The 13770-nt window shown below is 47.8% G+C and overlaps 1 protein-coding gene across 2 annotated transcripts in view; it reads right to left on the reverse strand.

The window, feature by feature from the left end:
• Window positions 1-13082, reverse strand: part of TPD52 (tumor protein D52) — a 41757-nt gene extending 28675 nt beyond the window's left edge. For both annotated transcript variants that reach the window (XM_032128139.1, XM_032128130.1), the window contains exon 1: window positions 12984-13082. In XM_032128139.1, the coding sequence (XP_031984030.1) occupies window positions 12984-13005 (22 nt within the window). In that variant the 5' untranslated portion in view covers window positions 13006-13082. The remainder of the gene's footprint in view (window positions 1-12983) is intronic.
• Between the last annotated feature and the right edge of the window lie 688 nt (window positions 13083-13770).

The following is a 13770-nucleotide window of genomic DNA, read 5'->3' on the forward strand; positions in this document are numbered from 1 at the left end:
CAGGAAAACTAGAGAAGTTACTTTATTTGACACTAGCTCTATCCTTAATTTATCAGTTTTCCCTCCTAAAAATAGTTAAAAGTTTTCTCAGCTCCTCTCAACAACACACAGAGGTCTTGCTTTGACTTTTGTATCCCTCTTCTCGTATTCTCGCTTTCTCAAAAGATGCTTTTGAATAGGAAAATACTCTTCATTGGGGATGGGAGTGAAGTACACTTCTGGGATTCACCAAGGTGAAGTTTTGCTCTTGAATTGTAAATAAGAAACAGAAGCATATTAAAGACTTCACACATCAGTGTGCTAAAACAGAATAAGAAGACTGTCCATTCACTCCAGTAAGGCTCTCCCTTTTGCCATTTATCCCAAAAACACTTCCTCACCACAGCAGGAAGTACTCAGCAGGTTGCTCTGCTGACTCCATTGACACTCAAGTTGTTTTCCTTCTTATACAATCTCAAAAAATCTTTCATGCCAAAAAATCTGCACAGTGACAGGCACAGAAGCCAATCGAAACCACTCAGCTTCAAAGCATCAACTCCAACAGGTTTGACTTGGTACCATTCAGAAATATGCAGAAACTAATTCTCCCTGCTCATGAACCATAGTACTCGTGTTCATCTACAATTCACACTCAAAGATAGCAAAGCAGGGTGCCCCAAATACCCTTTAAGGGCGGTGTAAGCCTTCCCAGTTAAATATTTGGTCAGTATCTGTGTTTTACCATAGAATGGTTGGGGTTGGAAGGGAGCTTTAAAGGTCATCTCGTTCCAGTTCCCCTGCTAGGGATATCTTCAACTAGATCAGGCTGCTCGGAGCCCTGTCCATTGCTTCCATTGGACTTTCCAAATGTCCAGTGGACCACCTAAAACCTCCAATATTTTGAGGAATCAGGCACCCACCACCTCTCTGGGCGACCTGTTCCAGTGTTTCACCACCCTCAATGTAAAAAATTTCTCTATATCTAGTCTGAATCTACCCTCCTCCAGCTTAAAACCATTACCCCTTATCCTATCACAACAGGCCCTGCTAAAAAGTCTGTCCCCATCTTTTTATAAGCCCCCTTTAACTACTGAAAGGCTGCAATAAGATTTCCCTGAAACCTTCTTTTCTCCAGGCTGAACAACCTCATCTCTCTCAGCCTTTCCTCATTGTAGCGGGTTGAGTTCGAAACCGGGCAGAAACACCAATTAAATGTAGTGGTTTTGATTCAAAATATCCATTATTTACTTATTTTTCTTCTGTGAGATAAGAATTAGGAGAAAAGCAAAGCAGGCACAAACCTTAAACAGTTGCAGTACAATGAAAGAGCTTTATTACTAACAGAATTAAAAGTAAAGAGAAAACAACAAAACAAAATTAAAGTAAATTCCCCCCCCCCCCCCCCCCCTTTCCAGCACTTCTCTCCTTTTATCCAGCTCACACAAGGGATAACAGAACATGGGATGTTAGTCAGTGTTGCAGTTCTTGAAAAGTCTTTTCTCTTATGCTTAAGGAAGAAAAGGTTTTCCTTCAGTTGCACATGGTTCCCAAACTGCCAATAGCAGACCCGCCCGGAAACAAACAGTCTGCTGTGTGTAGAACATCTCTCCCATGAAGAATTTCACAGTTCTTTCATACTACAAAACATGGGCCATCACATGGGGTTATTCATCTTTTTAAGGATAAGTTCTTTTGGCCTGCACACAAAGGCTTTTCTTCGCCACAAGTCTCTAACAGCCTCTCACTACTTCTATATAGCCTGGCATAGGCACTCTTCACAAACTTCATAGGCACACGAGGATACTCCATCCCCCCATGTTCTTCAAATGGATTAAAGAGACAAACAGTTTGTGGTATTACAGTTTCTCACCACGGCATGCAAGAAGGTTTCTTTTAAGCTGCGCGCCAGAATCGCGGCACCGCCCTCTTTTCTCCCGTCGCCATTTCCAGCTCCGTCCCACGTGACTCACTTCTCTTTCTCTGACTCTGAAACCGCCATGTTGAAGGGTGTTCTTGTTCAGGCTTTACGGTGGGGAAAGCCTCGCTCCCTTTGTGCTGCTGGCTGCATGGTGTCCTCTTCAGTTCAGCACGGAGTGTGCTGGCTGCAGACAGGAGGCTCTGCCGGCTCCCGCTGGCTCCGCCGGCTCCGCATGGAGAGGAGAGGGACCCGCCTGTCCCCAGAAGCCACGCTGGATGGGTTTAGCTGTGAGCAGTCCATGGCTGGTTTTAGCTGCCTGCGGCTCTGGGACAGTCCCCCCCAGCGACCCAGGGTCCGTGCCGTGGCGCTGAGAAAGGGGGAAAGGGGCAGTGGCCCCGGCCCGGCCCAGCGGGGCCGTGAGGCTCGGAGCCCCCCCACCTTCCAGCAGGCGAGCTCCGACCAAAAAGGGGAAGTCCCGCCTTTCTGTGTGGTTTAAATATGTAAATTGTGAGAAGCGTAATTGGTCTTAAAGACTGTCCATCAACTCAGGGTCAACCCAACACACTCATACAATAGGTGTTCCATCCCTCCAATGATTTTCATGGCTCTCCTTTGAACCTGCTTCAACAGGCCCAAGTTTTTCCTGTTCTAGGGACCACAGAACGGGACACAATACTCCAGGTGGGATCCCATGAGATCCAAGAAGATCCCTGACCTGTTGGCCACTATTGCTTTTGATGAGGACCAGGATGTGTTACCGCTTTTCTGGGCTGCAAGTGCGCACTGTTGACCCATATCCAGCTTTTCATCCACCAGCACCAGTCTAAGTCCTTCTCTACAGGGCTGCTCTCAATCCCTTCATTCCCCCAGCCTGTACTGACACTGCAGGTTGCCTTAACCCAGAATAGTTTATGGGAACAAATTACACACTTAAGAGTGTGAACAACTTGCAGCTCAGAAGTTGGTGTTTTAAGCAATGCACCAAGAGGGGTGTATTAGAAAGGGTGCAGAAGGCTCACCTACCATTGCAGCTGTGCTCTGAGAGCACCAGCCACCTTTCCTGTAGGATTGCTGGACTGTTAAAACCAAGTCCTCAAAACCACATTTGAACATGAACAAGTACCCCCATACATACACCATAAAAACCATGCAACTCCTGCGTCTTTACAGAAGTGCTCTGTATTGTCCAACCAACCCAATCAGTGGGCAGTTGGTGCAGCCCCGCACCAACATACAATACATGCAGCCCTGCACACCTGCAGTACATGCAGCAGCTCTCTGGTACTTGTTAGGTGCCTGGTGAGCTGCTGGCTTTTTCCTCCTTTGATATTAAACATAGTTAAACAAGTTTATATTGAACAGCAGCACCGATTGCTGGAACTGAGTAATCAAGAATGCACTTGCAGTAGACTGATTTCTTTGGAAAAAGTCAACTGTTGGAGACACCACAGTCCAAAACCGAATTCTTCCCCCTACAATATTTAGAGATTCCTCCAGAAAACCAAAAACAACTAAGTTGACTGAGTATTTAAAGATTAACCTGAAGGACAGGAAAGCAAGATTTGTTTGCATCTAAAAACCAAGGCTATATTCAAAAAGAGACATTCAGCCACTGAATTTTACTTTTCCAAAGAAGTGTACTACTACCTGCTTAGTGTTCACACTAGTTCTGCTACATAAAGTGTTAATGAGATCGATGTACAAAGCTCAAGTAGCAGTTGACAAAGTACAGACAGGTGTCTCTGTTGTACCTCACCATTTACTAGAAGTGCACTAAGAAATTCAAATGTATTTTAGGGAAGGCTAGTATTTAAGACTGATTGCTATAAACAGTTATTTAAATGGTAGCAGTGACTGTTTATTCCTTCATTAGAATTTTCAGACAAGGAGATTTAGAGTGGGTGTCTAAAATACACCTTTACTGCAGTTAAGGACTGCTTTATTGGAGAAAATAACAGTAATATTTCAGAGTCTTCCCCTCCTTCCAAATCACTGCACTTAAATCATATGACAGTAGCAGTCAGCTAGAAGTGCAGTAGAGCTTTTGGCAGTTAAACTACATAAACAACTTCTATGACACACAGGATCCCCCCAACACATCCTAATCTGGTTTTGGGATACATCCCCCCAGCTCAAGCTTGGGGCTGAGGTCCCCACACAGCCTGGACCAGGAGCTGGTGTGAAAAGATAGTGTGCAGGGATCCAACTATGGCCTGAGACCTGGAAGAAGTAGGGAGCCAGACCCACAATGTGCTCAGTCTTGCTCAACAAGAAGATCAGGGATGAACACCTGCTTGGCAAGCAGCAGCACAACACCATTTCAGACAATGGCAAGCTGGGGTTGTGGCCTTCTCCAGACAGTTCTCTTTGGGGTCCTCTGCAGGAGGTTCTGTTCCCTGTTCCTTCAAGTGTCTGCAGAGGTGGTGACAGGCCACATGGCAATGCTCTGAACACAGCAGGTGGACCCACCCCTTTCTTGAGGGCCCGTACAGACATACTTGGGATATCAGAGCTGCAGAGCGCCTGAAGAGTCTGCCCAGGCAGCAGACACAAAGGCTTGTCACAACTCAGAGCACAAGAAGGTAAAACATAACTCCCACACAGGCACCAGAGAAGTCTTAAGAGAAAGACCAGAAGTCATTTCAGGTCTTTCCTTTTGCTCAAGAACAAACTCCCTGTTAAAAAAACAGTTTTGGAGCACAACACTGCAAATAGCTTGTTGAGGAGATGAAACAGAGTATGAATGGTGCTTTTCAGAGCTCATAGCTCCAAGCAAAGCACACTGCAGTAAAACAGCCTGTTTTCCTTCTGCCAAGACTGTGACATCTGGCAACAGGAAAGTCAATATTTAAAGCAGGCTCCATTCCTACCCCATGCCTAGTCTGGTACTACTTCTGATGCTCCTCATCCCTGAATGCACGTCAGCTGCTCAGCAAAACCTCTTCAGGGACTGCCTGGCGCAGATTTTTTTGGTGCTATGGAAACAGCCTGCACAGCGGCGTGTGATCCGCTCACGCACACCGAGGCCTGTCTGTGTGCAGGCACAGAACTAACCTCTGCCAGCAGTCATCAAAGCACACCGAGCAGTCAGCAAGTCAAAAACAGTGACTGATCTGGGGGCTTTCTGCTCTGCCTTCAGCCTGCTTCTCAAGACTCCTCAGATGTAGGCAAAACACTTTTGAGATGTGCTGAAGGGACTTCTCTTCTGCAGAACAATACAGACACTAGAGAGAAAGGTGCACTCCAGCCAGTGTGAGCTGTGCCCATTTCATAACCCTGACCCTTCTTTTGAGTAGGAAGTACTGGTTCTCACTTAAAGGACAGCTTCTTTAAAGTTGCTTATAGGCAAGTCTTTGCACAGTTCCATTCCCAGGAACCTGTGTGAGGAAAAGCAAGGGACACATCAGGACTCTGATACACTCTGCAGAGACTACAAGGTACCAGAAGATGCAAGTTCAGTGACATTGCCTTCTTCAAAGGCAGCCCGTCCTGGCAGCAGCTGCAAATGTCCAATACTGTATGTTATTCCCAGGGACTGGATTGCTGTAGAACACTGCAATGAACATCAGAGATGACTCGAGTGGAAGCAGAAGGGGAGTTTCTTTCAAATTCTGCTATCCTGATCAAATTAACCAAGACTTTCTAATGTCATGATGTGATACACATTTAGGCAGAGAAAAAACAGAGAGATAAGTAGGATCACTTCTTGCTCATCTTGGGACCCCTGCTAATAGTTTAATTAGAGTACTTTAGGCAAAAAGTAAACAACACCAAACAGACACAAGCAACATTCCCAATGCTACACAGCTTTGCCAGCCTAAAGAGCAGTTAAGAAACATTACTTACACAGCTTTGTTTTCAACCTTTTTCAGGTTTTTCTCATGAACCAACATCACTGCCAAGCATGGGCTCTAATCCTAGCAAAGCACAGGAGGAGCACCTGTCTGAAAACACCAACTCCAGCCCAGGTCGCCTCCCTTGGCACATCTTTTCATCTCTATCCAAGGGTTAGGGGGTTCTGATGAAGCGCCACTTCCCTCTAGCTGCTAGACAAGGGAAAGCAAAACAGGAAAAATACCTGCTGTTCTGCCTCTGCTTGCCTCACCCACCACCCCAAGCAAGCTGCAGGTGCTCCCCAGCCTCTTTGTTACTCCACAGTACAACACTGCCATTGCCAGTGACAGGACATAAGCTTTGAGCCGAGCTTGCAAGGCCCCAGGACTAGAGACTTGTCAGGCTTGCTCTGTCTCAACCCTTCTTGATTTGCCTGCAGCTTTGTTTTACTTGGCCTGTCTCAGAGCAGAGACACAGGGTGTGAGAATACAGGCATGGTACAAGTAAGAGGGCACAGGGCTGACAATGGAGATCCCACAGCTGTAAGAAAGTCACCAGTGGAGATGTGCAGTTGGACAAAACTATCTTATAACACAGATAACAGAGAGCAAAGGAATAATATCTAACATATATAAAAGGCACTTTATATAATAGATTTGGATGTAACATGGAGCTTGCAAAGCAATGAAAGAAAGGTCTGTAAAAACTAAACAGAACAGAAGGATTCCAGTGGATCCCACAGTGAGGAAGAAACCACCAATATCCTACGCCTCCCAGAAAAGGAGTCACAATATGACAACTTGCTCTAATACCCCTGCCACCACCAAAATGATACTGACAGCCCCAGAAGCCAGGGGAAGGATGAGTAAGACACCAAGAAAAAGGTATAGAAACTAAGTTTGTATGTTACCTTTATTATTACTAAAGCTTCATCTGCATAATAGTCTTTCTAAACTAATTCTTTAATTAGATTGTTAACGTTTCAATTACACAATAAACAGGTTTTCTTTCCATGTACTCACACAAAGTGTGCTTCCTCTTTATCTATGAAGTTTTCAAGCACAGCACACATTTGTTGTTCTGCTGGGAGGCTACCAGCAGGAGAGGGGCAGTTCAGAAGCCTGTCACTCCAAACCACATGTGGCACAGCACATTCCTATAGACCTCAGTTCTAGAGAAAAGGGAGCATTCCAGGCTTGGCTAAGGCAGCATCTGCTGGGCCACTCCACTGTCAGTCAGCATCCAAGGACACTTATTGCTCTCATACTCTGGAATAGAGAAGTCAGCTTGCAAAACAGGAAAGCTGCCTCTTTCAGTGACAGTATTCACACCACAATAGAACTGCTGCTTTCCCTCTAGATAGCATCAATCCACCCCTTTCTGCTCAGGAGCAAGTAACAGCACAATGAGCATTTTTCCACGCACCAGCATTTGCTGGCAGACAGTGCTGTGCTGCTCCCCCCACCACACCCCCGGACAAGTGGCTGCAGACTCATGCAGCTGACTGCCACCACTTGTACTTGCACTAGCAGAAAATCCATACAGCCATCTACACCTCTGCCAGAAATAAGTGTTTTCATAGCAGAGCAAGGATGCTCCAGACCAGTTAGCCTGGCTCATGTTATCATCCTGCCAAATGGCCAAAGCCAACACACAGCTACATATTCTTTCACTTCTGCTCCTTTAACCAGAGGAAGACGAGGAAGATGAGTAAGAAGAAATGGCAGGAGTGACACCGAACCTTCAGGAGAGATCCAGATTAGAAAGTTCTGGGTAGCTGGTCTGTTACTGCAGCCCTTTTCAAAAGAGAAGGCTTTCAGTAGAAAGCCTGTCTTCTAACACAAGGTTTTTGAGTGAAGGTTCCAAATCACTCTGGCTAACACACCCAAATATGAGCAATTTTGAAGACAGTCACTACATTTAACAGGAGAGAAAGCTGTCCCTCTGGAGACTTAAATTGAAGCTGACACAAAGTGACAGTGTTGGCTGAACAAGAGCATTTCAATTTAGTACTTAATCTCACTTAATGCTTGCTTTCCCTTTTAGTCACCCTTTGTTTGACATTTTTCTGCTTACTCACTGCAGGATATCCAAAGAACAAGGGTAAACACCTCCCTTCCTCCACACAGCAAATCTCAAATCAGAAGTGCCCATATTACAAAGACTCCAGTGGAGGCAACAGCAGGGTCATCATCCTCCTACCTGGAGGTGAGCATCTCGTAAAAGCACAAAAACCCCACACTCACCAGGTGTCTGCTGCACAGGTCTCAGCAAATGACACTGCTGCTCTCTCCTATTAAACTAAGAAGGGAGGAGTTTGGGTTATTTTCTTTTGAAAATTGCTCAAGAAAACATTGGCTTTCAAGAAGACTCCCTGCACTGTGTCTGCTGCCATGGAAACATCACTTTTTGAAGAGATACAGCACATAACCTCCCTTACCTGCAGCAATGTCCAGCACCCTCAGGAATCAGCAATCCACAAACAGCTCCCTGATTTTACACAGAAACTCTAGTCCCTCATCCCCCTGCAAGACTTCTCGGTACCAGCTGAGGGACTACCTGCCAATAAAAACTGCCAGGACACCTTCCTGTTAAAGAAGCAAATAGTTGTGAAGAAAGAGGACAAAGCCTCCCCAGCCTTTACAACACTCAGGTCAGCCAAAGCAGCTTTTGGGATGTCCTCACCCAGCAGGGTCAGTGCATGGCAGAAAGCATCAGAAGCCCCAACACTCACTTCCTTCATCACCCAGCTCTTTCTGGGACTATACTAACAGCTGGCTCACAAAGCAGAGGTTGTTAGTCAAAGGCTGCTGTATTCAGCAGCTGTAGAAGACAAGGGGAAAAAATGTACATACAAGATAGACAGGAGCATGAATAGAGATACGAATGAGATAAAAATGAATAGAGATAACATTCCCAAGGCAGAGTAGTGCACTATGTGGTTACTGACAGCCCCTGCAGATGGAAGGGGCTGTGCTCTGCAGCCTCCAGGCACAGCTCACAGCAGCTCAATAGCACTCGTGCCCAGGCCAGGAGAGGTGTTAACATATGGCAGCCAACTGTCAGCCATGAAAACCAGCTGTTCCCACTTTACCCACAAAGCACCCAGATCAAGCAGAGCAAGGTGCTTGCTCAGCCTGCACCAGCACAGTTTCACACCAAAGCCAAGGTGCGGTGCTTTATTTCAGGCCAGCAACGTCAGCCTGAGCCTCCAAGGCCTCCCATTGCTTTGGAGGGCATTTGCAGTGGGAGAAAGAGGAACCCATGGGCTGCTTCTAATTATGGGAAACTGGAACAAAAAGGAATTGCATCAGTTTCATGTCGGATTTTAAAAGCCCCGAGCAGTTACAGCTTGGCCTCACTGGAGGATCAAAGAACATAGATCCTTAGCTAAGCTTTCCCTGCGCCAAAATGTCCGAGAGCAGACCTTACTCTGGCTGAGTGAAAGACTGTACTGCCTGCTTGTGACAGTGTTCATTGTAGGGAACAGGGATAAACATCCATGCATACCACAAGCCACAGATTCCTTCCACAGTTGGGCCACTGGGCTGGCCCCCTCCTCCATATCCTACTGAAGTGGGTGTGAGCAAGAATGAAGAGTTCAAGTTACCCTTCAATGCTCACGCACTGCAGGAAGGCAGAACAGCTGACACTGCTCCAGCCTCCAGCTGCCCACCCAACAGTTGTGCATCAGCTGCTCCAGCATCCCTCCAACACAGCGCACAGATCCCCCACATTTCCATACCTCATTCACGCACTGGCTTAGAGAGGAGGACAACAACACCATCAAATAACTCACGTTATGCCACCCCATCAAGTCAGGACCCCCAGCCTGATTTCAACCCCCCCAATACAGTTTTTCATGCAAAAGAAATGAGGGCATGCTGCTGTTCAAGGGACCTACTCGTGTAAGTCTTCTGATATTTTTGTCATCTTCAAGTCACCATTACAGACACTCAGCTCAGTGAAATCATTCTTCCTTTGCAGTTCCCACAACAGCTGTCCACTTGTATTTACTTACAAGTGTTTGATTTCACAATTGCACATTAAGTGAAAAAAAAAAAAAATCATACCTACAGTACTGCAAGTACCTAGTGATAAGAAAACAAATAAAGCAGTAGGAAAAGGTGCAGCTTTGTCCAATGGGACAATGGGGGAAATGTTATGCTACTGCCAGCAACAAGTTCTTTCTGCACAAAAAAATAACATTAAAGTCCATTCTGTCAGCCCCAAAAGTGCAAGTCAAGGCTCTAGGAAAAGAAAGGCTTACATAGTCTCTCAAGAAATCACATGTAGTGTTTTGGGACTCCTTTTAAGTACCACAAAAGCCTGAAGATTTTGAAAGACACCAGGTTACATAAGTGAAGCGTTGCTGAAGCATAAGAGGAACCCCTGAACACAACATCAGAGATGGATCATTACTATATAACTGTGCTGTGGTGCATGTGTTCGTGAGACCGCTCACTGGCACAATCCACTGTAGGGGCAGCTTCATCCATATTCTTCCACTGGTAAACTGTATGAGCACTAACAGTAACAGTGGCAAGCCAGAGAGAGACTCTTTTTGCAAGCATAATCAGGTGTAGTTGTGGTTTCACTTTTTTTGGGGGGGAGGGGGGAGGGGAGTAGGGAGGCAGAGGGGACAGCAGCATCTTTGTGAAAGCACAACTGCAGTTATTAATCTATTCAGCAACTAAGTCCATACAGTGAATCAGATTTTTGTTCATGACAAGTTAAAGCAAAGCAACAGAACAAGGGACTCCTCATCTCAGGATAATATTATATCCATTTGGCTTGAGCCAACACTACTGCTTTGGCACCTGTAATCACAGAGCAAGAGGCTCCGAGCCTTTGGAGTGCACCAAGAATCACACGGAGCCACAGAGCCAGTCCAAATATCCCTTTGCTGAAAACGAAGACATTTCAAGTGAAAAGTTGCTCAGTGGTTCTGATCCTGCTAGTGGTAGGCTAGGAACAACTTTTTAAGGACTGCTGCCAAACCTGACTGCTCGAGAGAGGAGAGACTTCAGCACATTCTACACCTGGAACATTATCCTTGTCCAGTTTGGCTGCAGTCTTAACCATAATCCAGATTTTCTTCCTACCTCCTAACTTTTGCTGTCTGAGAAAGCTGTCATCGTAACAACAGAATGTGCAACCTCTGACTTGCAATTTTAAGCAACTTAATTTCTGATTAAAAGAGGCAATCCAAGCCAGCCCCAGAGACAGGACCTGGCAGCCTGGACTTTAACCACATACATTGGCTTTAGTGAGTAATAATATTGTATCATCGAGCAGAGTTGCCAATGCAAGCACTCCAGTTTGCCAAGGAAAGTGGTCTTTGAAGTCTAATTGGCAAGGTATTAGAAGCCATTAATTAACTGGCACAAGTATGTTGACTATTCTAGATTTTCCCATTGTACCTGCAGATCTCCCCCTCAGCATGAACAGAAAACAGCATAATCACTCCAAAAAGAAGGCAGAGGAAGAAGGTGTTGCACCATGTTTGCTCTGTAACAGTCCCTTACATCACACTAGGTACACTATTCCGATAAACATCCTGAGGTGCAATACCCTCTTTGTAGGAAGCCATTTATAACAGAAGTGAGTAAAATAACAAAACAAACCTCTAGTAAGTGTCAGGACTGTCACTACAGTTTTTCAAAAGATCATGTTATTTTACCCTCCTTTTCCATCAGAAGTTGTTCAAGACCCTGCAGTTGCAATAAGGACCTTTGCTTTTTTATAGAAAAGCCTCAAGAACTTTGGGACAAATATTGACATCAGTTTTAATGCTCCTGCAGTTGGAATTAAAATTCTGATTGGACGGACAGTTGTGCTATTTTCTGGCACAATACTGTTTGTTAGTACCCAAAAACAGGGTTTGGTGGTTGTTTTCTTTCCTTTTTTTTTGTCGTTGATTGGCTTGGTTTTTTTTTTTTTATTTAATAGACACAGGACTTCAAAATGGTTGAAGGAAACTCCCTGAGGAGGTTCAGCCCCTCACCAGATTATACCTTCTGGTCAGGCAAAGATGCCTTGACCTTTTCTCTAGGTACAGAGAAACTCAGAAGTCATTGTTAATTGTACGAGTATACTATACAAGTCTCGAAACACTTAACTGTGTGTTTTGGCTGTGTGTAACTGGGAGCAAATCAAGGCTGGTGCCCAGACCAGCTCACCTGGCAGAGCACAGAGCTTGACCGTGGCAGAGTCAGGGGTACATTCCCAGAAGCTCGAGCCCCTCCAACACTCCAGCCGCCACAACTGCATGCTTCCTGCCATCCCCAGCATGACAAGCAGGAAAACCCTGAATGAAATCAGCCCAAGGGCACAGACACAGAGCTAACCAAGCAGCCCTGCCAGCTTACTGCAGGTAACTTAGTGACCCCAGCCTGCCCTACTTTGTCTAGTGGAAAGCAGCTGGCGTGTAGTTCAGTACCACACCATATAAAAGGCTCCAACTGATCTATGAATGGGTTAGATAAATCTAATATACCTCTGTGGGATAAGCTTATACAGCAAGAGAACGTGCTTTGCCTGCCTTCGGGTCAGTTTTCATCAGAGCACCAACTGCTCTCTTTGGCAAGCAGTCCCAAGGTTTTTGGTTTTCAATAAACCATAAAGTTTTAGGAAGAGTGTTGCAACCATGGCAGGTAGGACAACAGTCTTCCCAGGCAAAATGCACACCAGTGAAGCGCCACAGAGGCGCCAGCCCTGCTGCCGCTCAGGGGCCGAGAGGCAGCTGCCCAAACGGAGCTGCCAGCTGCGGGGCAACCCTGGGCTGGAGAGAATTAAAAGGGAACAAACCCTGCGAACAGCGCTGGTCAATCAAAAGTTGCACACTCGTAAAATGGAAGAGCTTTACTTTTACCGCAGGGCGCAAGCAGAAAGTTTATTCTGCCCACGAAGCGCCGCGGGAAGGCCGGGATGCGCTGCCCGTGCATCCGCGCCTGGGGGGCCCGGCAGCCGCCCCGTGCTCCGCCGCCCGGCCCCGGTTCCGCCTTTCCCGAGCCGACGGCCGGCGCAGCCTTGCCCAGGCCGGGGCGAGCCTCTTCCGCACCGCCCCGACCCCCAGCGCTGCCCGGCCCGGCACGGCAGGGCAGGGCTGGGCTGGGCTGGGCAGGGCAGGTCCGGTCCGGGCCGAGCAGCCAAGGGCTGCGAGAGCCACCGCCGTCCCCGCCGCACCAGCGCCAACGCCAGCACCGCCGCCCGCCCGAGGCGCAGCGGCAGCGCCCACCCCCCGCCCTACCTTGGTCCCTCGGGGGCTCCATGGCGGCCCCGCGCCCGTCCCGGTGCCCGTCGCGGCTGCCCCGGCCCGGCCCGGCTCGGCTCGACGCCCGCCCCCGCCGGCGCCTGGCTGGCAGCGGAGGCGCCGCCCGTGCCCGCGGGGCGGGGCCGCCGCCCGTCACTCAGCGGCGCGTCCCGCCCAGGTGAGCGAGCACCGCGGCCCCGGCCCGCCCCGGCCCGCGCAGGTGAGCCGCCCCCGAGCCTGCCCCTCGGTCACCCCTCACCGCCTGTATCCTGGCTCCAGGGCAGCGCCAGGGTCTGCAGTGCTGCTGCACCTCGGAGCTGCGTGCCCCAGGCCGGTGCTGCCTTGTGCTGGCTGACACGTCCTGGCACCGGCTCGGTGCGGAGACGCACAACCAACCTACTGCCCGCAGCTGGTGCGACGGGCAGGAGGAAGCTACCACCGAAGAGATCCAGCTCACAGAATCAGTTAGGTTGGAAAAGACCTCTGAGATCATCCAGTCCAACCTATGACCAAACACCAGCTTGTCAACTAGACCATAGCACTAAGTGCCAAATCCCGTCTTTACTTAAACGCCCGCAGGGACGCTGACTCCGCCACCTCCCTGGGCAGCCCATTCTCATGTCTAATCACCATTTCAGCGAAAAAGTTCTTCCTAATGTCCAACCTAAACCACCCTTAGCAGAGCTTAAGACTGTCTTCTCTTGTCCTGTTACTGGTTGCCTGGGACAAGAGGCAGATCTCCACCTGGCTACAACTTCCTTTCAGGTAGTTGTAGAGAGTGATC

This window comes from Corvus moneduloides, chromosome 1 (genome assembly GCF_009650955.1).
Source record: "Corvus moneduloides isolate bCorMon1 chromosome 1, bCorMon1.pri, whole genome shotgun sequence".
In the NCBI taxonomy this organism is placed as follows: domain Eukaryota; kingdom Metazoa; phylum Chordata; class Aves; order Passeriformes; family Corvidae; genus Corvus; species Corvus moneduloides.